The sequence below is a fragment of the Saimiri boliviensis genome, chromosome 1 (assembly GCF_048565385.1).
Source record: "Saimiri boliviensis isolate mSaiBol1 chromosome 1, mSaiBol1.pri, whole genome shotgun sequence".
In the NCBI taxonomy this organism is placed as follows: domain Eukaryota; kingdom Metazoa; phylum Chordata; class Mammalia; order Primates; family Cebidae; genus Saimiri; species Saimiri boliviensis.
This window is the reverse complement of record NC_133449.1, coordinates 246,066,404-246,093,599: the sequence shown is the minus strand read 5'-3', so window position 1 is coordinate 246,093,599 and position 27,196 is coordinate 246,066,404. Positions and strand designations below refer to the sequence as shown.

The 27,196-nt window shown below is 36.7% G+C and overlaps 1 protein-coding gene across 2 annotated transcripts in view; it reads left to right on the top strand.

Moving 5' to 3' along the window:
- ZSWIM6 (zinc finger SWIM-type containing 6) overlaps nt 1-27,196 on the top strand; it is a 221,771-nt gene that overhangs the window by 154,239 nt on the left and 40,336 nt on the right. For both annotated transcript variants that reach the window (XM_039469957.2, XM_074385655.1), the window contains exons 3-4: nt 12,764-12,912; nt 16,201-16,351. In XM_039469957.2, coding sequence (XP_039325891.1) covers nt 12,764-12,912; nt 16,201-16,351 — 300 coding nt within the window. The remainder of the gene's footprint in view (nt 1-12,763; nt 12,913-16,200; nt 16,352-27,196) is intronic.

Here is a 27,196-nt window from a genome sequence, read left to right as displayed (position 1 = left end):
CATGTGCAGACATGTGCGTACTTATATGTGAAGTTTTAAAATAAACAATTTAGAAAATAGTCTTCAGTTTTTTTCTCTTATGAATACCTTATGTTATTACTATTATGATGTAGTTCTCTTTTAATTGTAGTACAGTATTTCATAGTATGGATATATTTAGCTTTTAACCCACTGAATGACTTTGAGGAGGTTGTTTCCATTTTTCCCTGTATATACACTGTTACTGTGACCATCTTTATGTGTGAGTGAGTGTGTGTGTGTGTGTGTTGCATAGATATAAGAGATTCTTAGTAGTAGAAATGCCAGAATAAATGGTATGTGCATTTTGAATTTTCTAAGTATTGCTAAACTTCCCTTCAAAAATTACCAGTTTATCCTTAAGTTATAACTAAAACTTGATGTTTCTGTAAGAATGCTTTTAGGCTGGGCTCATTTCTGTAATCCCGGCACTTTGGGAGGCAAAAGTGGGTGGATCACTGGAGGTCAGGAGTTGAAGACCAGCCTGGCCAATATAGTGAAACCCTGTCTCCAGTAAAAATAGAGAAATTAGCTGAGCATGCCTGCAATTCCAACTACTTGAGAGGCTGAGGCAGGAAAATCACTTGAACTTAAGGAAGCAGAGGTTGCAGTGAGCCGAGATGGCACCACTGCCCTCCAGCCTGGACAATAGAGACGCCATCTCAAAAAAAAAAAAAAAAAAAAAAGTGTTTTTAAAAAACATGGATAGGATCTATGATTATGTACAGGTGATCCCTTTTTTTCTTAATAGGAAAAGTCTTTGCATTTTACTTTAGTGCCGAAGAAGTAGTCTGTGAACTTATGTCTCTTACTTAGGAGGAATTACAAATCTCTAGCCCATGAGGAATTTTTTAGAGAAGGCAAAAACAGTCAGGTTGCTTTTGGCCTCCATCCTCTCTTCACCTCCAAATCTTGCCTTCCCTCACACTCTTTGGTCATCTCTGACACCATCCCAGCCCTCATTAATTTAAAAAAGATTGCTGGCAGCTGTGATCAGTTTCCTCAGCCATCCCTCTCTCATTTAAGTGGCCTTCAAATCTCTCCAGGTTGGCTAAAAGAGCTAATTTATTCCCATCTCCCCCTCAATTAGGTTTCTCATACCTCCCACTGATATTCTTCAGAGTGTTCAAGAGTTCCAGCTTTGTAGTTGGACAGCCTAAGTTAGAATACTGGCCCTTTGCTTTCCAGCTTTCTTACCAGGGGTAAGTGAGCCTCTTCAGGCCTCAGTTTTCTTGGTTGTAAAAGGTGGAAAATAAAGAGTGCGTATTTCTTTTTTTTTTTTTTTTTTTTTGAGACAGAGTTTCGCTCTTGTCGCGCGATCTCGGCTCACCGCAACCTCCGCCTCCTGGGTTCAGGCAGTTCTCTTGCCTCAGCCTCCTGAGTAGCTGGGATTACAGGCACGCACCACCATGCCCAGCTAATTTTTTTGTATTTTTAGTAGAGACGGGGTTTCACTATGTTGACCAGGATGGTCTCAATCTCCTGACTTCGTGATCCACCTGCCTCGGCCTCCCAAAGTGCTGGGATTACAGGCTTGAGCCACCGCGCCCGGCCAAGAGTGCGTATTTCATAAGATCAGGATGGTCAGGGAGTAACCATTGTCATTGTGATTTGGCAGTTGATAGATGTCTTCAAGGGCAGCAGTAAATACTTGAAGAAAGTATTTGTGAACCTTTTTTTTTTTTTTTCAATAATCTCAAGCCAACTATTGTTATTCTTTTTAAATAATCTTAAGCCAACTATTTTTTTTTTAAAATAATCTTAAGCCAACTATTCTTTTTTTTTTTTTTTTTTTTTTGAGACAGAGCCTCACTCCATTACCAGGCGCCAGGCTGGAGTGCAGTGGCGTGACCTCGGCTCACTGCAACCTCTGCCTCCCAGGTTCAAGCAATTCTCCCGCCTCAGCCTCCCGAGTAGCTGGGACTACAGGTGCGCACCACCGCGCCCAGCTAATTTTTTTGTATTTTTAGTAGAGATGGGGTTTCACCATGTTGGCCAGGATGGTCTCTATCTCTTGACCTCGTGATCCACCCGCCTCAGCCTCCCAAAGTGCTGGGATTACAGGCTTGAGCCACCACGCCCGGCCTATACTCTTCATTTTTTAATGAGCATTGGAGAATGTATGTTTTATTGTGTTTTTTTCATATAAAATACATGATTATGTATATGAATACATATACCATTGAACTCCTGAAGTATATTAACTGGTCATAAGAGATGAATAATAAAGTCAGAAGAGAGGAAAATAATAGAGGAGGGGCCATAAATCCTGACAAGTCTATTTGAGTTCCCTGAGATATATGCTGATGGCATGCTGCTTATTTACCTCCTTGGCCTTTAACTAAAAGGAAGGTGGTTTGTTGGAGGGAGCAGAACCTGGTACATATCAGGCCTTCCTCTGTCATTAGCCTCCACAATGAGGAAAATGGCTTGTCCTCTGACAGCTTTTGGAGAGGACACCACACTATATTATGGCAGTAGAATTACGTGGAGTGACCATAGAGGATGGAAGGTGACCAAGGATCTGGCTGTTTCAACTACAACAAAATTGTAAATTGAAATAAAGGCATTAGTTACCCTTTTGAAATGAGATTTTAGTTAAGGATAAAACTTCAATCTTTTCTAAAGAGTGTGTTTATTGAGTATACATCATTTTTCAGAGGTCTTCTAATTCTCTCTGCTGTAAAGAAAGACATTTTTTTGAGTCTGGGTCACTGAAGTTCCTGGTCTTGCATTTTTCCACTCAATGCCAATGGTTGATGTGACAATTTGGCCTTCTGCTTGTAGACAGGTGCACCAAGGCCTTTGTAAGCCACCGACTTAGTATTTCCTAGCTTTAACAGCAAACACTAAAACCGTAGGAGATGGCCTTCTTCTCTAAGTCCCCAAAAGAGACTGAATTAATCACCTCTGCAGTGTAGACATCTGCTTCCCACATTCTGCCTGAATAGGCTGAATTTGACAAATTAATTTTAACAAAAAGGGACACTGCTATGTAAATACAAATCTAAAAGCATTATTTGGACAATGGTGTTACTGTGGCAGTTAGATCACAGTTAAGATGAAGATGTTAACTTTGTAAACTAAAGACCTTCACTCTTTCTTGTTTTGAATTTGTTTTCCAGCAAAGTAAGATTAAAGTCAGCATTAAGTTTTCAGTTAGAACCCAAAGCTGTAAATAGCTCCATGCACCATACACCATACACAGCATAAGCCAGTTATAAACATGCATAGCTCAGTTTAAAATCTGCACAATAGCGCCGGGCGCGGTGGCTCAAGCCTGTAATCCCAGCACTTTGGGAGGCCGAGGCGGGTGGATCACGAGGTCGAGAGATCGAGACCATCCTGGTCAACATGGTGAAACCCCGTCTCTACTAAAAGTGCAAAAAATTAGCTGGGCATGGTGGCGCGTGCCTGTAATCCCAGCTACTCAGGAGGCTGAGGCAGGAGAATTGCCTGAACCCAGGAGGCGGAGGTTGCGGTGAGCCGAGATCGCGCCATTGCACTCCAGCCTGGGTAACAAGAGTGAAACTCCGTCTCAAAAAAAAAAAAAAAAAAAAAAAAAAAAAAAAAAGAAAAATCTGCACAATGATTTGGTGGTGTCTAATGCTTATAAGTGACTGTGTCTGTGTCGTGAGACAGAGACAGATACCACATTTGGTATGGCTGAAATATGCTTTATTAGGTACACTGGAGAGGTGTTTGTTTGATGCCTCGGGATCATGAATACTTTTAATTATTAAGATTCAGAATGTGCCACCCTGTTTAACATTCTCCAAAAAGAATTCTACCACTCCTAACAATTTTATCCCCAGCAAAGATTCTGATTCATTGGGTCTGAAGTGGTATCTTAGCATCTATTTTTCACAATATGCCTCTGGCATTTTGAAAGCTTTTACTTTTGAGAACTACTGGGGCAAGGGAGTTTGATGTTTGGATAAATCACGGCTAAATCAGAACCAAATCAAGCAGTAGACAGGGGACACCAAAGACTTAGATAGTATAGTGGTCCTTCCTGTCCAAGAATTCTCCTTTGCTTTCTGCCTGTGACATTACATTACCAAGGTAGGCAGGCAAATCAAACACACACATCCATCTTTGGGAATGAGAGACCAAACTATTCTGCCTTTTTTTCCCCCAACAGATGATTGGGAAAAAATTTGACTTCCTTTAAGGCCTGAAGAATTAAGCCTTAGTAATAAAATGCCCATCAAAGCATTTATTACTGTAAATATAAATAAGAGTAAAAAGCATGATAGGCTTTAAAACATTTTAATGGACCATTTAATTTACATACAGATTCTGATTTCTGCCCAATGGGGGAAATATCTGATAGGAAGTGTATAAATATATGAGTTATGTTTCTTTTTGCATTCCCTTCTCAAAGCTAAATGCTGAGAGGTTTGTCTTTGATTATAGACAGCCATTAACAAGTAGACATAAATTTTGCAAATCTTACATTTTATATAAGGCTTAGGCAGCACTGTAATGCATATAATCAAGACATGTTAAGATTTAAATAGTTAAAACTACAGGAACAGAAAACCAAACACCACATGTTCTCACTCATAAGTGGGAGTTGAATGATGAGAACACATGGACACAGGGAGGGGAACATCACACACCGGGGCCTGTCAAGGGGTTGGGGGCTAGGGGAGGGATAGTGTTAGGAGAAATACCTAATGTGGATGACAGGTTGATGGGTGCAGCAAACTACCATGGTACATGTATACCTTATGTAACAAACCTGCCCGTTCTGCACATGTACCCCAGAACTTATAAATAAATAAATAAATAAATAAATAAATAAATAAATAGTTAGCATTAAAGTTAAATACCTGAATTTACACTTTTGGGGGAATTATTGTTGTAGAGATTTAATTTCTTGATCTATAATGTATAGTGTACATGTCTTATTCCTAAAATGTTGAGTTGTATATAGAGCAAATTTATATTTTATTTATCTACTTGTTATCTTTGCTTGCAGTCTTATGAGTAAATATTTTATTTATCTACTTGTTATCTTTGCTTGCAGTCTTATGAGTAAATTAGGATGATTTTTATATCACATGAGCAGATTTCTAATTTTTATTGCTGAGTTAATTTTCATATTCTTACATTATAGAATTTGAGAGTTAAGGAAATTGAGGCTTGAAGAGCTTAAGTTATTTGCTGGAAAATGCATAGTTTTTCCAAACAGTGCCAAGAACTGAAATGTTCTGAATTCTAATCCATCCTCTCAATTAATGTGTAGACTTTGCCCCCCGCCTTTTTTTTTTTTCTCCAGTACATTCCCTTCTTGCCCAGTACTCTCAAGAAGTAAGTTAATTCTAATACTAGCTTACCAAAAATAATAAAATAAAAACTCCAAACAATGTATTAGTTCATTTTTTGGTTGCTTATAACAGAATACCAGAAGTTGAGTAATTTATAAAGAAAAGGAATTTATTTCTTAGAGTTCTTGAGACCGAGAAGTCCAAAGTTGAGAGGCTACATCTTGTAGGAGCCATCTTGCTGTTGGGTACACTGTGGGCACAGGGTGTTACCTGGAGCTGAGCAGGCTAACACGCCAGCTTAGGTGTCTCTTCCTCTTATAAAGACACTAGTTCTGCCCCGTGATAACCTATTAAATCATTAATACATTAATCCAAGAATGGCTCTGCCCTCATGATCCATTTACCTCTTAAAAGGCCCCACTTCTCGTTACTGCCGCATTGGGTTAAAATTTCCACGTGAGTTTTGGAGGGAGTAAGTATTCAAATTTTCTTAAAAACTTGAGTAAATGTAATTCATTTATTTATACATTTGCTATTAGATTTTTCTCCACTTGAACCAAAATCTGTATATATGTAAATTAAATTGTCCATTAAAGCAATTTTAAAATCCATCATATTTTTAAAAATATATAATAGCATTTTTAAAACCTATTTAATTTTAAGAAAAAAATATACATTGTGTAATTCAAGAGTGATTTCTGTATTCTTCTATCACTTTTCACGATTAGCATGAAAAAAATTAAGTGGAATATATTCTGAAGTTTTTGGAGGGTACCTGAATGATGACCCCTTTGCCACTTGAAGCAGGCCACAGAAGACTGGACCAAATTCAGGCCTACTTAAAATATTTGGGTATTTCTATAACAAACCAAACCCCCAAGTCTTACATGGCTATGACCCAAGCAGCTGAAGGTCCTTCAGCAGTGCCATAGCAGTCAGCCCCCATTCCAAGTAGTTCTGGGGCAAATCTCCTTGTGGATTTTGGCCCTTGGTACCCAATAGAGAATCATTTAAAAATGACCAAAATTGGGAGAAGTAACCACTGTGAGGCTAGAGATTGGATTTATTTAGCTCGGTTTATCAGAAGAAACAGTAGAAAATGGATGATCCGTAGCTAATTGGAATTTTCCCCATGAATAGGATAAGGAGGGATGTGTCAGATTTCCAAGGAGGGCGTTGGCAAGAATTTAAAAATAAAAGTCAAGATTCTATAGTTGTTTGGAAAGTCTGTTTTGATGCATTTTTGAAAAGGATCTAATAGGTATTTTGTATAGGGGTATATGTGTGTGTGTGTGTGTGTGTGTGTGTGTGTGTGCACGTGTGTCCGTAGAATAAAAAAGATGGGAAGGATTAGAGTCTCCGAATTTCTGTGGGATACAGTTATAGACCTAGTAGTTAACTTCACATCATTGTGTGTCCTTAAAGCTTTCTGTGAAAGAGAGTCATGCTAACAAATGCCTGCAAACATACCAGTACCCTTCCTTAAATACTTAACTTGCTTTAGGGTGGACAGCCTCTGCCTTGATGACCTCGGGGCCCAACATTAGCTCTATGATTCTGTAGTTTGTTCGCTGACAGGAAAAAGAATCTGGAGAGTGGATTTAGCAGTGTGGCTGTGTACGAGTCCTAGCCACTTGAAATCCATTTCTCCTGTACAGTGAGGATCATGATCCATACTTGCCTCCAGGGGACATTATGAGAACATGAGATAATGTTTGTAAGGATGCTTTATAGTGGTTTTTCACTTTTTAAGTAAGAATTCTTTTTTTTTGGTGGGGGGAATGTATATATGCCTTTCTCCCTCCCTCTTTTTCCCCTTCCTCCCAGTACTTGATATTCTGATAGTGGCTGGGTGTTACAAAGCAGTGGTGAGCAGCGCAGATAAAACTCTTGCTCTCATGAAGTTCACCTCTACGTACTTGTCTAGTCTCTACTTGGAATGACTTTCTCTTTCTTCTGGAAGAGCTGGTCTCTCCAACTCTTCCTAAGAGGCCACTCATTTCCTTTGTCATCTTTGCTCATTTACTTATGCAGCCTTTAAACATTGGCCTTCCTTAGGATTTGTTCCTAGATGCTCTTAACCAGTACTGCATCCCATGTATTCCAGCTTTTTCCTTGAAATCCTCTTCCCTCTTCTCCACTGTCTAAAGGGTATGTCAGATTCACCATATCTAAAACTGAGCTCATCCGAAACACTGCCCCTCCTGACTTCTCTGGTGGTCTGTGTGTCTGGGAGTTGTCCAGTATTCTATATGGTTGTTTAGTCCAGAAACTCACGTCTTTCTCCATCCCTTCATCTCCCATACTTCACATATCTACTTATTCACCAGGTTTTTGTTGCATTTATGAAATCCTGTCAGCTTCTCCGTGTCTGCTCTCATTCTTGTTCTTCAGGCAACTTTCATCATCCTGTGTGTACACCATCAGAATAGCATTCTCACTGTTAAATATTTTTGTACCTCAAGTCATCCTCCATATTTCAGATAAAGTGATTTTTAAGATACATAAATATATTCACATGGTTCCAAAATTTTAAAAGATGTCTCCTTCCCCTGTGTTACTAGGTTACCTGTAGTCTTTAAAATGTCCTTCCAAGATATTATATGCATACATAAGGACATACTAACATGTAAGCTCTTTATAAACCTCATTTATTTATATGTATTTTGTTTATCATTTTTTATTTGTATAAATTTTAGGGTACAAGAGTAATTTTGTTACATGCATGGATTTCATGGTAGTGTGTAGTCCAAGCTTTTAGGGTATCCACCACCTGATTAATGTACATTGCACCCATTAAGTAATTTCTCCTCACTCACCCCCTAACTCTTTGAAGTCTTCATTGTCTGTCAGTCCACACTCTATGCCCTTGTGTACATGTTATCTAGCTGCCACTTATAAGTGAGAATATGTGGTATTTGTCTTTCTGTGTCTGATTTCTTCCACTTTAATATAATGGCCTCTTGTTCCATCTGTGTTGCTACAATGAATGTGATTTCATTCTTTTTTTTATGGCCAATTAGTATTTCATTGTGTATCTGTACCACATCATTCATTGATAGACACTTAGGTTGATTCCATATCTTTGCTATCATGAAAAATGCTGTGATATACATAGGCGTGCAGGTGTCTTTGGTACAATGTTTTGTTTTCCTCTGGGTAGATACCTATTAGTGGGATTGCTGAATGGAATGGTAGTTCTATTTTTAGTTATTTGCGAAATTGCTGTACTGTTTTCCTAATGTTATACTAATTTACATTCCCACTAACTGTGTATAACAGTTCTCTTTTCTCTATATCCTCACCAACATCTCTAATTTTTTGTCTTTTTAATAATAGCAATTATGACTGGTAAAAAATGATATGTCATTGTGGTTTTTGACTTGCATTTCTCTGATGGTTAGTGATGATGAGCATTTTTTCATTTGCCTGTTGGCCATTTATATGTCTTCTTTTGAAAAATGTCTTGTGTCCTTTGCACACCTTTTAATGGGATTATTACGGGGTTTTTTTGTTGGGTTGTTTGATTTCCTCGTAAATTCTGGATACTCGTTTCCTGTCAGGTGAATAGTTTGCAGATATTTTCTTTCATTCTGCAGGTTGTCCCTTTACTCTGTTATTTCTTTTCCTGTACAGAAGCTTTTTAGTTTAATTAAATTCCTTTTCTCTGCTTTTGTTTTTGTGCTCTTGAGGTCTTTGTCATAATTGTTTTGCCTAGACGAGTATCTAGGAGAATTTTCCCTAGGTTTTCTTCTAGTATATTTATAGTTACAGGTCTTACATTTTATGATGAGACACAGGAGTCCAGTTTTGGTCTTCTGCATGTACCTATACAATTTTTTCAGCACTGTTTATTGAAAAGGGTGCCCTTTCCTCAGTGTATATTTTTGTGAATTTTGTGGAAGGCTTGTAGTATAATTTGCAGCCAGGTGATATACTTCCAACTTTGTTCCTTTTATTTATTTGGATTGCTTTGGCTATTTGGGCTCTTTTTTTTTTTTTTTTTTTTTTTTTTTTGGTTCCATATGAATTTTAGGATTGTTTGTTCTAATTCTGTGAAAAATGTCAATATTTAGATAAGGATTGCTTTGAATCTGCAGATTTCTTTAGGCAGTAGGATCATCTTAACTGTATTAATTCTTCTGGTCCATAAGTATCAGGTGTTTTTTCATTTGTTTGTGTTATCTTTAATTTTAGAGTTTTTTGTAGAAATATTTTACCTCCTTGGTTAAATATATTTTTAAGTATTTTATATATTTATTTTTTTGGGTAGTTATTGTAAGTAGGATTGCTTTTTAATTTGGTTCTCAGGTAGATTGTTAATTGGTGTATAGAAACACTACTTTTGTATGTTGATTTTGTGTCCTACAACTTTACTGAATTCATCTATCAAATTGAATGACTTTTTGGTGGAGTCTTCAGGTTTTTTTAGATGGAAGATAGTATCATCAGTGAACAGGGATAATTTGATTTCCTGTTTTCCCATATGGATGTCTTTTTAAAATTTTTCTTGACTGATTGCTCTGAATAGGACTTCCAGCATTATGTTGAATACTAGTGGTGAAAATGGGCATTCTTGTCTTGCTCCAGTTCTTAGAATGTGGGTATGTCATATATGGCCTTTATTATTTTAAAGTATTTTTTTATGCCTCATTTGCTGAGGGTTTTTATCATGAACAGAAGCTGAATTTTATCAAATGCTTTCTCTGTGTCTATTGAGACAATTGTTTGGTATTTGTCCTTTATTCTGTCGATGTGATTTGTCAGATTTCTCAGTTTGCATGTTGAACAATCAATCCTTGCATCCCTGGTGTAACCGTTTGATCATGATGTAATAACTTTCTGACATGCTGTTTTACTGAGTTTGCTAGTATTTTTTAAAGAGTTTTATGTCTGTGTTCATTAGGGATATTGGTTTCTACTTTTCTTTTTGTATTGTGTCTTTGTCTAGTTTTGGTACCATACTGACATTGGCCTTGCATAATGAGTTCAGGAGGATTCTGTCCTCTGATTTTTTGGAACAGTTTCAGGATAATTGATGTTAGTTCTTCTTACATTTGGTAGAATTAGGCTGTAAATTCATGTGATCCTGGAGTTTTCTTTGCTGGGAGATTTTTTATTACTGATTCAATCTTGCGACTTGTTAGTGGTCTGCTCAGGCTTTTCTGTTTCTTCCTAGTTCAGTCTTAGGAGGTTGTATATTTCTAGGAATTTATTCATTTCTTCTAGACTTTTTAGTTTGGGGGCATATAATTGTTCATAATAGGGCTTTGATCATCTTCTGTATTTCTGTGATATCAATTGTATTGTCTCCTTTTTCATTTCTGATTTCATTTATTTGGATCTTTTCTCTCCTTTTCTTGGTTAGTCTATCTAATATAAAACATCATTAATTGCTTGAAAAGTGGTATACTGTGTATACTTTTATTCTTTTTTTTTTTTAAACTTTTATTCTTCTTGATTGTTTTTCAATCAACAGAATGTCCTGGATATCTTTCCATTGTAATGCATAGAGAATCTTCACATTCATTTTTATGGCTGCATAATATTTCATGGTAGGAATGTTGAAATTGATGCATTTCAGGATAAAACATCTTTTATTATTTAGAGTATTTCTTCCACTTTGGATACCTTGTCATGAATTCCCATTCTTTACTCTCAGGGAAAAAAAATAAGCTTTTCACCAGCCAAATCACTCACTCTGACCCTGTTTCTTTTCTCCGGGATTATCCTGTATTATTCTTTCTCTCATCCTCTATTCTTGAGTGGCATAGACTGTCTTTTATTTCTTCCATGCACCATGTTTTTTCCTGCCTAATGCCTATGCTCAAGTTCTTCTCACATGCAGACCCTTCCTTCCTTATCTGACCTTTAGTTCGTTTTTAATTAGCTTTTAATCTACTTAAGACAGATGTCAGCTCAATTCCATTTCAGCAAGGTATGCTTACCCTAACAATTCAAGACTCAGAACTCTCTGATGATAGAGTCTTCTGTCACCTGTCCTCTTCCTCTGAGCAGTTATTACCATTTATTACACATTTGTATATATCATAACTCGATTGATATTTATTTCAAATACTTAGAAGAGTGTTTTTCTGGTAGTGGGTGGCCACCCATTGTAGGTTATAAAATCGATTTTAAAAATTGTGACAAGCCCTCTTTAAAAAATGAAATAGAGTAGAAAATATTGAGCCTCTGCTTACAGTCAGGACACTTTCATCAAAGTTTTGCAGACTAATTATGTAAACACACACACATCAGCATATTAGGCATGATGTAAAATATATTTCTTATTGTGGATCTTGTTCAATGAAATTTGAAAGCCTTAGAACTAGGTTGTAGATTCAGTGAAGACAGGAATTCAGTCTATTTTGTACATTATTCTATCCCCAAGACTAACAGAGAGGCTGGCACTGAGTCAGGCACTCAGTAAATATGCTGACTGGATGAATGAATGAGTAAACATGTACTTTTTCAGGCAGGTTCAGGGACCGACTGCCTTCCTGCACTAGGGACTAGTAGACTCTGGTTCTAAGCAGATGTTAGTGATTATTTCTTTGGCTAATTGAGTCTGCTTTAGATCATTAGAAGACAAGAAAATTAATACAAAACCACACCTACAAATGTATTTTTTTAAAGGATTGATAAGCAGATGAAACACTAGGAATGAATGGGTTTTAGATCTAAGTGTTTTTGTATTACTTACGAATTTTAAAGCTTAAAATACCATTTTCTTTTATTGGTAAATAATGAAACAATCTTTACCTGCCTAAATATTTGGGTAGTTTTTTAATTTCTAAGGTAGTCTACACTCACAGGGCTTATTACATACCTGTAATCTTTTGTGTGTACTTCAGCAATAAAATATTTATGCAGTTTGGCAAGGTGATACTACAACCTGGTTTAATACAACAGCTGCACTGCCTGTTCCCATGTGGCTTGATTTCCCTTTTTAATCTTCAGTTTTCTGCAACTAAAGACTTATGTCAGCATGTATTTTATTCAACAGCAGATAATGGTGAAAACTTACTGAATTAACATAGTAAAGAGAGAAATATTCTAAGTTTACTTGTTTCATATTTTTCTAAAGTCTTTGAAAAACATTTTCCCAGCATGGCTTACATAGAGCTTTATAAACATCACATATTTACAGTGAAACATTTTTGTGAGTTTAATTTTTTTAGAGAACCTATAAACTCATTTCTAAAAATATAGTCTCTGAACCTGAAAAATAGAAATATCTCAATTCTAAACTAATCTTCACTTGGCTTAGCACAAATCAGGAAGTCCTGGAAATAAGAGTGATTCTTGTATTTACTTTGTCATAAATTTGTGTGTATAATTGAAATTGAGATTGAATTTAAAAGTAGGCAAAAAGAGTCTTAATTATTTTCAAGTTTATTTCAGAATCCATTTAGCACAGAGTTTTTATCTAGCCTGTGTGTTATTTTTTTTCTTTCTATTTCTAGGTGCTCCCGATCCAACAGCAGGTGCTAGTATAGATGATGAAAACTGCTGGCACTTAGATGAAGAGCAGGTTCAAGAACAGGTTAAACTATTCCTTTCCCAGGGCGGGTACCACGGATCAGGGAAGCAACTTAATTTGCTCTTTGCAAAGGTATGATTGTCTATTTCTAAAGAAATATTCTAAATATATACATATATAGGGGCTATCTAAATATGATCATGTCTACAATAGGATAAAGCCTCTTTTAAAAATTAAAGAACAGGGTCTAAGTTAATTGACCAACAGAAACTTTTTATATTGTAATGCAAGCTTTTTTTTTTTTTTCCCCCTTAGGTGTTCTTAGACAAGATTTTGGACATTTTTGTCTCTCTCAGTTAATCAAATGGTGATAATTTATATAATTTTGAAAAACTTATTACAGTAATAAAAGCAAAATAACTAAAAATGCTCTTCAGATTCCATTTTTTCAAGTTTATCCCTTTCCAGTTAATTTTTCCAAGGGAACATAGCTTTATAATCCCTAAAATGTGCTTTAATTATTTAGTTTAATAATGTCAGTATCTGAAAGTTAATTTCAAAAGCTTGGGTTTTAGAGTCATATAGATCTCAGTTTAAATACAAGTTCTAGATCTTTCTAAGTGTATGAACCTTGGCAAATTATTTGTTAATTTTATCATCTAGATAGTCAATAATAACGTATCTCCTAAAGTTGTGGTAATAGCATTAAATAATGCTGTCTACCGTTCATCTTCATCATTAAAAATTGGTGGCTGAAGAATTTAACTTATCTTGGTCAAAAGTTCCTTGTGAGTGGAAGCTGTGTGTTTTGCTTTATGCAGAAGTTTCAGTACCATACACATGTTTCTAAATACTGGATAAAATGCATTTTTAATAATATTAAATCAGTGTATTTTCATTGGGGGTATAGCCATCATTATGGTTAATGTATTTAAACTGGTCTTAAGGGAACAGATAACTGATCATTGATGCTTTTTTTGAATATCTTCTCTAATACTTGTTATAATTTTTTTTTTAGTTCAAAAGAATTAGAGTAAGCCCTGTTATTGGGTAAGGCCAGGAATAGTGTATTCTGCTTAATCAATACCACATTCATAAAGATTTGTCTTGTATGATAATATGTAGATTGCCAGTTTCCCCAGAATTAGATTAGAATAAAATACATTTAACTCTAATACTACTTTACACTTGATTTAATCATTCTTTGGTGATTCACAGGCACTTCATACTCATGTCATACCTCCCTGTCAATAGTCTGAAAATTAATTGCCAGTAGGTTATAGATGTACATGAGTGCTGGTTAAATAGAGTTCTGTTTTATATACTTAAGAGTAAAGCATTTATTTTCATGGCTGTTGCTGCATAACCGGTTAGAAATCTACCAGAAAAAATAAACATTAAATCAAATCCACACTACTAGTAATGTAAAAGGTTTATTATATTTAGACACACAGGAAGTATTTCACATATTCTTATGTTAGAAACGGTTTGAAATTGGACTGGTCTGCAGTAGTTCTTTTTATCCCTATATGTTATATACACATTATGTATGCCATATGAAGTAATAGCAACCTCTGATTTTGGAATTAGCATAACTCAAAGTTAAGACAGTTATGGGTTCTGATCCAAGCTGTTCCCCTTGTCCATTGGGCAAGTTACTTTACTTCTCTGAGGCTTGGTTTTATAATTTGTAAAATGGGGATTATAATCTGGCTTATTTTACATGGTGGTTGTGAAAATTAAATAGTAAATATAAATGTAACATCTTTAACTCTTTAACATCATATCCAATAAATGGCAACTCCTTTTCTTCCTCTGTCTTCACCTGTTAATGAGTTTTTAGTACCTTGATATTGGGAATAAACTCATTTATAGGAATGCTAAAGTAACCCTGCTGGAAACACAACCTTTGTGATTCAGGGTAGAAGCTCTTTTGAGTTCTTTATAAAGCTCAAATTCTAAAGCAAGTGAGGAATTTCCATTGCTTGAAGGTGCAGACCTCAGGCAGGATCTATTGTACTAGATTTGGGCTGCTTTATTGAAGATCTGTATTCTCCTTTCCTTGCTTTTTCTTTGTGAAAAGCAAGGAAAAGAGAAGGACTCTATTTCAACCATTCCACCTTTTCTACTGCTTGTGATCTTGCTCCAGTAATTTCTTACAGGGAAATTACAGCTGAAATTCTTACTTACTAAATACATAGCAGTATACATTTTTGGAGTGGATGGATTTATTTAGGGCTTCCTGTAGCGACGCTTACCCTTGTGTTTCTTTTTTGTTTTATTTGGGAAATACAGCACAAGATTAGTGGACAGAGCTTAAAAGTTCCAACTTGAGAGGTAAAGTTAACTTATTAGGTCTGTAGTTACTATTCTGCTTCATGGATCACCCATATAGAGCAAGAGAGTTCTTGAACTTAACAGCTCTGTCCATTTTCTTTTGCCATTGTAAAAAAACTACCCTGTGAGTGAATAGAAGTATCCTGCTCTTTACATATATTAAAAAAACCTAAGTGAGAGAAAACCTTGATGTAATTACTAATTTATCTCAGATATTGAAGGATTTGCACAACTGTGAATATACTAAAAACCATTGAATTGTACAGTTTAAATTGGTGAATTGTGTATGGTATGTGAATTATGTCTCAACAAAACTGTTCCTAAAAAAAAAATAAAGGACAAGTGTTGTTATTATTATGTACATTATCAGATCTGCTTAGAAGATTTCTTGAGTTCTCAATGGACTCTGCATTAGGCTCTGCTTCTCTGGTGTAACTACAATCAGTTGGAGAGTCAGGAAGGTGCCAAACTATTTGTCATGTTTGTTTTGATATTTCTTTTTGCTAACGAAGTTACGGCTTATCAAAAGTATGGCATCTCATTTTATGCAAGGAAGCACCAGCACCTTGCTTAAACCTGTTTTGGTAAACTAAGTAGGTTCAGATACCTGTTCCCAGTGCCAGATATTACTTTTATGGTTTGTCAAAGTATGAGGCCTACTTTGTTGGAGTGTAATCTTGAATCACAAAGTGTACTTGGTTTAGGTAAGAGAGATACTTTGAAGGAGAACTGGAAAAAAAAAAGTTTCTACTGGACATATGAAACACAATTTACTCACTTACCTTAATCAGTGTGTGTGAGACACAAACCAGAACATTTTTGGAATTGAGAATATTTTTCTTCATATGGATTCTAAAACATAGTTCAAAATAATTAATGGCCATTTCTTTGATTAAATTGCTGTTTAGGGTAGGGAATGGTTTTAAATGATACATTTTGTTTGCTTAAGAGGGCTGGTGTGAAGGCTTGACACCTCCCTGCCCATCCCCCTTCCCAAGTGGTGGTTTTTCTCATGTGTTGCTGTGGGGTTTTCTTGTGTTTTTGTTTTGAACAATTTTTTGAAGGTCTGTTTTTCCCCACTAGGTGCGGGAGATGTTAAAGATGAGGGACTCCAATGGGGCCCGCATGTTGACCTTAATAACAGAGCAATTCATGGCTGACCCTCGCCTGTCACTTTGGCGACAACAAGGCACTGCGATGACTGACAAATACAGGCAGCTCTGGGATGAGCTGGGTAAGTATGTTTTCTGATAAATTACCATTGATTTGTATATTGATAAATACCATAGTCAGATGTTTCAAGAACATGGTCATAGTCTTGCTGAAGAGGGAGCTGCTACTGCATGCAACTTCTTTCCAATATATAGGTTAGAAGCATAGGAGGAATTAGGACTTGGGCTGGCATTTACATAAAACAGCCTTGGCAGGGTTTTGGGGGAATTGCCTGATCTCCAGGAAAGTTAAATGCAGGAATCTGCCTTTAGTATTTGAAAAATGGAAAAATAAAGCTGTATTATTTTAAAATAGTTTTTTATTATAGAGCTGGTTACTTATTTCTAGATTAATATTGTAATTGATTCAGCTGAAATTTGGAGTCTTTCTTCCCCCTTCTCCCCACACTGGAATTAAAAGTAGTTTGAATATTCATTTTATTTTTGGCTGGTATAGATTTAAATGAATTGTTGATCCTCAGAATGGAAGAATACAGCAAATTCTAATATTTATTGCTTCCTAAATTCCTGGTGGTTAAAGATACAAATACAGCAAATGTTGAAAAAAACAATGAGAAATCCACTAGTCGTGTTCATTGAAAGAATACTGGGAATTTTGTTGGGATGAGTCTTGGTACCCAGTATTCATTGCTAGGGAAATAATGAATTATGTATTTATTATCTTGTCTTTTTATTAAGAAATCTATAAGCGACACCTGAAATTTTGACAGATATATCAAATTTTTTAATATATGTTTATGAGAAGATCCTAGTCTCAGTGAAATTTTTCTTGGCTAATGAGGGACCACATCATGCTGATTGATCCCAAGTCTAGTCTAAACCAAAAGATGCTGTTGTCCATGAGGATGCCAAATGAATATGATTGGAAGGGTCATTTGAGATTAGCTGTTTTACAGATAAGGAAACAAGTCCAGAGAGGTTAGGAGACTTCCACAAGATGACATTGTGTAATCTAGGGTTATGCAGCAAGTTGATAAAGAATTTGACATCAGTATTTCCTTTTTCCTATTAATAGGATATCTGTTCAGAACTTGGCTGTGGACAGGTTTGCTACTTGTGAACTGTTGGGTATTTCTTGACTTTTTCCCTGGCAGTTTTCTTAAGTAACTTGTAATAACTTAATCTTGGTGCTTTCTTTGTGAGTCTCCTGAAATAATGGTAGTGGCCTTTCCCCCTAATCAAAATGTAAAACAATCTGTAACTACAGTAGATAGTTTCAATGTATTAGAATGATGTTTGGGGGCACCCTGTGGTGGTTGGAGAACACAAGTGTCGGGCATGGTTTAAATAAATATTTTCATAGAATGCTGAATGTTTTACCTTTTTCAATTTTAAAACTCTGTAGTACAGACTAGATTGGTCAGATGGTTTCTAAAGTCAAAAGGATTAGGTTTAAGAAAACTGTAATGAAGGGATCATTTAAGAAAAAATTTTTGAATTAGTATTAAATAAATACAATTTAAAGAGCTTTGATACTTAGAGAAACTTAAAATTACAAATGACTGGTTAGGAAGAAAATATCAACTAAATTTTTTGGTTACCAAAAAAGTACAAATGGTACAATCAAATAACATTTGCAGTGTTCACATTTAATTCATGATCAAATTTCACTTTTCCACATGGATTTTGAAAATTACCTACCTTAACCCACAATCAGAAGTATAAATTTTTATTAGGTGGAAGTTTCTACCAGCTAATTCTAATTATGCCCTCTTATGGACTACTTTCTAATTAATGACCAGGCTTTATACAAGTTCTTTGATTTCAGTTCAGTATAAAGAGCACAACTTCTTGCCCTGTGTGCCCTCACCTGCCATGCAACTATTACTAGACTTCTAGAAATTCTCCTATATACTCTGATGGCAAGCAGAGGTCACTTGCCATTTTAATGGGGTCTAAGTTCTGTGAAGAATCTCACGTAGAAGTAAGAGTAAGTATCACATCTTAATATTCATTCACCAAAAAATTAACTGAAAGTTACTTCTGGGCTACAAAAGGAAAGGCTTTCCTTCTTAATAAAATGGGAGAATTTGACTTTGTGCCCCTATACAGGTCTCACATTGCTTCAAGGCTCTGCTTTGGAATTAAATGCTGAGCACTGCCAGATGCCAGACATTGAGAAGAGGCTGAGTTTTGTCGGCAAATGGGATCTGCAAGTTAATTGGTGTTTTCTGCAGGCTTCTGGCTGTGAAATGAAATTGGAAGCCCTTTAGCCACATGGATAATACAGGACCTGAATACAAATGTCACATGTCACCATCAGAACCCACTGTGAGACAATAGTGTTCCCACTCCAACACTGCGCCATTACAGATCATTTAAATATGGGGATTACATTTAAACTAAAAGCCCCATTTGCCTTTTACTGCAATTTAAATGTCCTCTTAGCAAAAGCTAAGTGACAAATTAAATGAAAAAAATGCCCACATTTTTAAAGCTGTAATGCAAAACAACCTTTTATTGCTTCTCATGTGCCACGAATGAATCATTATACTTGTCAACCCTAAACCAAGCCATAATTGGAGCAGCTACTGTTATCAAAGTAGGGCCGCTCTGTGACAGCTTAATAAAGCTGAAACTGTTAAATTAAATCTCAGATGCTTAACTCCTTAGCACTGGTGGATTCGTTGGGTCCATTTCTGGCAGTGGCCGGTACACCAGGAAAAAAAAAAAAAGATTCCTGGCATGAAAGCCTTAAATGATGAAAGTGTACAAGTGAGAGTATGCTAGCCAAGTAACTCTGCTTCTTGGCAGATGGATTTGGAGCCATCAATTGTCAGCCAGAAGATTACAAGATCTTTTTCATACATCCCAATGTTCCCCTCCCCAAGATTTATAATTTCCTGCTTACACGTGATTTATGAAAGTTTGAGTGTTGATGTTGCAAATTAATTGTAAAAATAACATTTATTTTAACTTTTTTTTCTTTCAAGCGAATATATGAAAACTTATTTGTGGTAGCAGCAGGCCCAGTTTCTCCTTTTCCCCCCTCCACCCCCCCAACCCTCTCCATGCTCCAGGTAACAAAGGGACTGATTATTCTGTTTTTCTTTTCTAATATAAGTACCTATGATTCTCATTTGGTATGAGTTAACTTTTGTAATTTACTTCCTGATTTTCATAATGTAATATGAAATAGGTACAGATGCATACTCTTAAGATTCTGTTTATTGCATCTCATTTGCAGATACATTTATCTTACACGAGTCAGTTTTTCAAATATTAATTTTACTTTCTCTACATGATGTTCATTTTCCCAAACATACACCAGTGTTCTCAAGATGAGTAATGTTGTATCATAATCAACTGTAAGAAAAAGTATATATTAAAATGTTAAAACAGAAATCCCCATTACAGTGTTAGAGGTTGTATGTTTGATAGAGGCTACATATTTAGTAGAATTTATAGAACACACACCTCTTTAATTACATTCTTTATTCTGTGATATGCAAATTTTCTGGAAAGCAGATCACAGAAATAACCTTTGGATTTCAAAGAACAACCCAGTGCTGATTGGGGGTGAGCACTCCTACTGTTAACTCTAATGGCTGTCTGCTCAGCACACTTAATTACTGTGGGGGTCTAGGGATGAGGGGATGTAATGTAACCTCTCATCTGTGTTGATGGGTCTCTTTTCTTAAATGTATTCCTAGACTGCAATTTTACTTTGCTTCATAAAACTATAGGTTGTGGCTGCCAGTCTATTAAAACCTAATTAAAATGGATATCATTAGAGGAAACAGTTAAATAACACTTAATTACAGTTTTATCACAGAGAAAAATTCTTAAATTTTTATTTTCAAGTGTTACATAATGTGGTTTTCCCCAAGTTTTAAACACTTAACTTTCTCACGGAGCTGAGTCATGGCTTTGCTTTCTAGCATATGAATCCTGTTTCTTGGGGAGAGGAAGGGCTGCCGTTGCAAGAGCCTTGCTGTGCTGAGCTTTGCTCATTTCAGTTCACAAGAATAAGGTGGTATCTTTCAGAGTTCTTTTCACGGCTTCTCGTATAAGGACCTAATTCTGTGTGAGCAGAAATAGCCATAGTTAGATTTTTTTTCTAGTTCGAAATTCATTGTATGATTAGTTTGACCACTTATTATTAAGCAACAGCTATAATGTTCTTTGGTAGGGTGCTAGATTGAGTGGTGTGCAGACTCAGGACACTTGGAATTAGGGGTAAATCTAACTGTGTTCAGCAATAGAGAACACAGCTTACCTTTTGAGACTGTATTTTTTGAAAATACTAAAAATTAACCTGCTCCATGGACCCAGATGATATTCTGTCTTCCATCCCAGACTCAAGTAGTTTTCTGTAACCACCTACATTCTTGAATAAGGAGAAAAACATATGCTTAAGTCACATATTCAAAATAATACTCTTAAGTAATTTATGACAGTCGCCATGTACCAGAAATAAGATTCTAAAGGCTCTGCTTTATAGGTAGTTTTGGAGAACTTTCTGGGGAATGCTATCTTACATTTTTTTAAGCAGTAGGCTTAATAACTGCCCCCTCAACCCCCCATCCCTGTTTTGAGCTTCTTTGCTGAATTATTAAAACTAACTCAATCTTGCCACATTTTAAAGTTGATGGTGGTTAATGAATGGCTAAGGAGCAACTGCTTCTTTTTGAGAACTAGAAAGTTTACCAAAGTGGTTCGACGTATAAGTAGTTACCTCTTTCCTAGTACTATGACAAAAACAGCAATTTCCAGCGCTCCCTTGCAGCAAAGAGATGTCAGTACACACTTGGAAACTTCCAGATCGCTAGAAGTGTAGAATGTAATTCTAATGAACCACATATCAGGGATTGCTTGTGGTTTACCTGTTTGTCTTCCCTGGACATAAGGAGAGTACAGCTTTCCCCATGACACACCACCATCAGTGCTATATTGTTAACCTTCTTTCCAGAAGTCTAATTATAGTCTATCCGTATGTATGAAGCACTTGCTATGTCTAGAGGAATGGATACATTAGATCTTTGGTTTGGGGATAGGTGATAGTACTGGTAGTAAGGGAATAGAGAGAGGTAAATATTAGAAGATATGATAAATAATAGTCATGAATGGATGAAGGAGAACTGTAATTTCATTACAAATTACTTCAGAGATTTGTAGAAACAAAATTTAGTATGGTTTTATAAGATGTTTATGGAGTTGTGTTTCAGGGAATAAGAAGTGTGAATACTCCAGGAAAAAAAATAACATGAACAAAGACAGCAGTGGGCTTAGTGGAGGAGAGTAGAGAGCCTTCAGATTCATTATCAAAAATGTTAAGATTTTCAGTCCAACCTTGCTGTTCTTTATTGTTACTTAAAAGAGGAGAAGAGCAAGATGGTAGATAGGTATCATAAAACCTAGAAATTTGCTTTGTTTTATTTCCCATTTTGGTCTAGCTGCTAATGATAACTTAGTTGCCAACACTTATTTGTTAGGAACTATGCTAAGCACTTAATGCATGTGTTATTTTATTTAATCCCTGAAACAATCCTGTGAAATAGGTACAATTATTTGCCTTAATTTTACATCAAAGAATACTGAGGCTTAAGGAGGCTTGATAACTTGCCCCAGGTCACAGTAGCAAAGCAGGAATTTAATCCCAGGTGACAGTGACTTCAAAAACATAACCACCAGACTAGACAATGTCCTCAGCTTTTTTTTTTTTTTTTTTTTTTTGAGAGGGAGTCTTGCTCTGTCACCCAGGCTGGAGTGCAGTGGCATGAACTCAGCTCACTGCAATCTCTCTGCCTCCTGAGTTCCATCGATTCTCCTGCCTCCGCCTCCCAGGTAGCTGGGACTACAGGCACATTTCACCATGGCTGGCTAATTTTTTGTATTTTTAGTAGAGATAGGGTTTCATTATGTTAGCCAGGCTGATCTCAAACACCTGACCTTAGCCTCCCAAAGTGCTGCAATTACAAGTGTGAGCCACCGTGCCCAGCCCACTTATTTTTAAGTACTGTAATATGCTTTTCTTCCAGGTAGTCTCTCTACTTGGAGCAGAGCAGGGGCAAAGTGAAGCTCACCTAGGTGAGAACAAACCCTGTGAGAGCTGCCTGGCCTGGTCTGCCTTCTTAACCCATGGTACTACAGTTCTGATTGCCACAGTCAGCTGAGCTTACCTAGTCTAGTTACCCGTTAGTACCCATGTTCCATGTTTACAGGGACCCTCTAACTTCAGGTTCTTTGAGAAAATTAGCACGTGGATGCAATAGCCAAATACATGCCATTGATTGAGAACTGTATTAAATAATAAACTTCAGCTTATAAATACAGATACTACATGCTGTAGTATGGGGTGCTACTGAAGGATGGAACACGGTGAAGTTTGTATTCCATTTTTGGGTCCCCTTTGTTAAGGAGCTGGTGAAGACCCATAGCTCGTTTTCTTTGCCCTAGCCTGAACTAGACCCTGATACTGACCACAGAGTTGCCGACACCAGTTTGTCTCATCTGGTCTGTAGGCTCTGCAGACCGTTCCTTGACATAAGCTGTCCTGCTAGGATGAGGTTATATACTCTGGTCTCAGTTTCTGCTTCTCTCTGCATTCTTCAGATATTCCTCTAAATACAGAGGCTGTGTCGATTATATTGCTGAGGGCGCTTTACTTCCCTTCAGCACTGTTCTCAGAAGGCTCATCTGCTTGTAGGCCTCATTACTGGGGCCTGATTTCTTTTCCTGTGCTGTCCTACTACTTTCTGTCTCTTTAAAAGTCAAAACTCTGTATTCTTGGGTCATAGGCCTCGGAGTTCTGCGCTGCTGTGGGGGTTTATTTTCTGCTTCTTTAAGTAAACAGAGTAATCTCTAGCTTGGGTCAGAAGTTAACCAAAAGAGAGAATGTATGTTTCTGTCCAGTAGTCAAACCTAGGATAAAAACCTCTTGTGTCCTACAATCAACTACCCTCTTGACTGCAGCTGCTAGGGTTTAATTATCCATTCAGTTCCCTGTATAGGGAAGAGTGGAAATAAAAAGAAAAACTGTGAAATACAAATTTTAAAAAATAGATTCTCAGGATTAAAAGAGATCTTTACAGGTCACGTGATCCTATTATCTAACCAATTGGAAATTCTCAGTGGTATCCGTTGTCTAAATTGTTTCAGTATAGAATTAGATAATTTGTAACAATGCTTGAGATTTACCTTCTTGTATTTTTTTTGTGTGTGTGAAACCTTATGCTAAACATAGAGTGTGGAGATTTGATGAGTTTAGATGCTTTACTGCTCACTGGAATATAGTTGAGTGTTACTGTCTTATGTATGTGGTGTGTTAGTAGCTTTATTTGTATCAAGAATGGGTTCCAGTTACTTTCTTTTATGTCATCCTTCTACTTAATAGCATTAGTTCATTGGTAGTAGATACTCTTCTCACATTAGTGGTGAGTAGGAATGTCACTGCATTGGTATAAGGTGTCCTCTTCTTTCTCACAATTCTTAGAAAAGTTCTCTCCCTACTTTTTCTGTTTCCTAAGAGATAGTGCTGACTGCCTTTGCCTTCAAGAAACATCCACCAATCGGAAGTCTGGCTAGGGAAGTCTCCTTACTAGGCTGTGGATCTAGAGAGTACTATCTTGGAAGGGTAGAGAGAGAGGGGGAGAGTGAAAATGAAGCAAGACAGGCTGGGAAAAATTTCCTTTCACCATTTCTTACCCTGAAGTGGCAGCATACAAAAATGAACAAGGTCTGAGAAGCTTCATTTTAAGCCATCTGGGATTCCCAAGGGCTTCACAGAGAATCAGGGATACCAGGAGCAGGAAGGAAAGAAGTGGAAGCAAAGGGAAGGCTGAAGCAACTCCTTAGACAGCTCTGTGTATGTGCCAGTATCAAGCAAGGTGCTTTATAAATGCTTTCACAGTTAATTTAAACTTCATTAGGCTCATGATGGGGAGGAGAGAACCCAAGGAAGTTAGAAATGGTTGTCCTTAGAGGGGGTGTTCAGACACTGCCATACAGAGTCCCTAGGTTCAGGATGAGAGGGAAGAGAGTGCCGAAGGGACGAGGCAGATCCTTCTCAATCAGAGCAGTGTGACTTTACCATATTACTTCTAGGGTTTTCGTCAAGATTGTTCTGGAGAAAAGGATTCTGACATTATAAATGCATGCTTGATAATCATTATCATCAGTAGGCTTTTAATAGCTACTCTTGTTAGACATGTACTAAAGCAAGGGTTCCCCCATCCCAGACTGTGGACTGGTAACCAGTCCCTGACCTGTTATGAACCAGGGTGCGCAGCAGTAGGTGAGGGGTAGGCAAGTGACCATTACCGCCTGAGCGCCACCTCTTGTCAGATCAGCAGTGGCATTAGATTCTCACAGGAGCACAAACCCTATTGTGAACTGCGTATGCCAGGGATCTAGGTTGTGAGCTTCTTAGGAGAATCTAATGCCTAATGATCTGAGGTGGAATAATTTCATTCCAAAAGTGTGCTCTGACAGACCCCCCGCCCCCCGAATCCTACCCCCATACATGGAATAATTGTCTTCCACAAAGCCGATCTCTGGTACCAAAAAGGCTGGGGACTGCTGCACTAAAGGATGACTTTTTAATTTATATAAATAGCTTTCTCTTATATACTTTAGAGGAAGGCAAGATGGTGAATGATTTGCAACAAGTGAATTTTTGTGAGGCTGCTTGTAACCATGTCTGAAAATTGTGTTACATTATTTTTGAGTTTTATTTTAAAATTCCAAAATTAGTATAAGAAAAGGACTCTGTATAGTGAAATGCCAGAGCCTTCTGACATTAACTTGCTTTAGGGAGTTAATAACTGGTCTTGGTGCTATTTTCTTAGACTTTGATCTGGTGGCAGAATAGCCAGGGTTGTCTGAAATGATGATATTAGTTGTCTGAAATGTGGGTAACTCACTCAGTTCTCTGTGCTTTCTGCTGCAGAGATAACTTTGAAATAGAAACCCAAATCTCAGTGATTTTAAGCTGCGACCAGGTAGATTAATAAATTTCAAAATTTGCTTCAGCAAACCTGGATAAGCAAGTGAGAAGCATTCATAAAGTGGGAATCAGAGAGAGACCTTGAAGTGGCTTATATTGGAAGCCATTGTCTTTGTGTGTGATCGAGGGTTGAATGAGTTGGATGGGAGAATCCCAGACAGGGTACTTGGGTCAAATATGAGCTTGGAATGGAGAGAAAATCCTGTTAAGAGCAGTACTTCCAAAGTGCTGCCAAGAGCACAAAGTCAGTTTCCCCTCACCACTTTGAAGATAAGATTAATACATCCAGCAACCTGTTCACCAGAACAGATTGATCATGCACTGGAAGATGTTCCTTGCTAAACATTAGGGTCATATGTTGACCACATAATTTGAAATATTTGCTTGTATGTTTGGAAACCATTAACCATTCAACTGTATGTAATAGTCTTATCGTCAGTTATTTTCTTTATTGGTACATTTAAACTAATATCATAGCCATCCTTTTTTAATTCTCTTTTTATTCCTGTATTAATGTCCCCTTCTTAATCTTACCCCTTTTTTACCTCCTTCCCACAAATAGTGAAAGTAATTTTTTAAAGTTATTTTTCCCGTAAAGGTGAAAAAAAAATGTGCCTGATATTATAGTTGATGCTCAGTAAATATTTGTGAATAAAAAAAGTGAATGAATAATTGAAGTATAATGCAGACACTTATTGGAGATATTAAGAAACAGTTACTTTTGGTGTACTAAAAACAGTGATTGAAAGGCATTAATCTTTACTGAGTCCTCCATTGTCTTCTGCTTTACCTAGCTTTCTCCACCCATGTGCACAATGTTCATGGGTGCCTGTGTATGCATGGACACACAAATGCACACTGAAATACAAACAGTTTAGAGTACAGAAGGGCAGTGATTCCCCCTTGCCATCAATGCTGCAGGTAATCCATTGCATTAATCAGCCAGCCAGTGGGAAATGCATGGGGAGTGATTATACTATCATACACAATACAATCAGCAAGAAGCACTTGTCAAGACCAATACATCAAAGTTTAATTCAGTAATAGAATGAATTAGAGCAAAATGTAACATTCTGTTCTCTAGGAAACCTAACGCCCATCGTAGGTTCTTTCTGAACTCCACAGAAAAGTCAGTGCATTAAGAAATTGTTTGTTTTTTTTTTTTTGAATAGAATTACAATTCTAATCTGACAGAATATTGCAAGCCCATTTTCTTAGAATTCTTACACATGTATAGTGCTACAGTATCTACCTGACCATCAGCACTCTATACTAATAATCACTGGTAAATACAATTATTTTTTAGTAGGGCTCCTGATTATCTTTTGTCCTAAATTGGTTCTCCATGGCAAATGAAAGGAAGGTCATTGTACCAGTGGCTCAGGGAAGCATTTATCCGTAAATATGGATGGTTGACAGTTGAGTGCTTTATGAGAATAGCAGATAAATTAACAAGAATCTGCTGTTGATAGTGCCCTCAGTTGTAGGCGCTGCTACTGTGGAGCTTATAGTCTAGTCGGGAAACAGAATAAATAAATGAAAAATAAAAAGCAACCCTGGACAGCTTAAGACAACTATAGAAACAAGGTTAATATAATATAATGTAGGGCATGTTTTGGAAAATTTTGATAATAGATGTAATACATTTTATATATTAGAATAAAATAAGTAACTATTATGTGTCGAGTCTTCTGCAAATAGAGTTATATAGACTAGGAGTCAGGACTGTTGGATGAACCATGAAACTGTTTATGAAGATGGCCTAGTTAAGCAGCCAGTGCAGAACACATGGAAAACGTTCTTGCAGGTTACCACAGTTGACATTCCTTCAGCTATTGACTGTCCTTTTGCCTTTTTGTATCTCAAAATAAGAAATCATGCATTACTGTGGCTTTTTTTT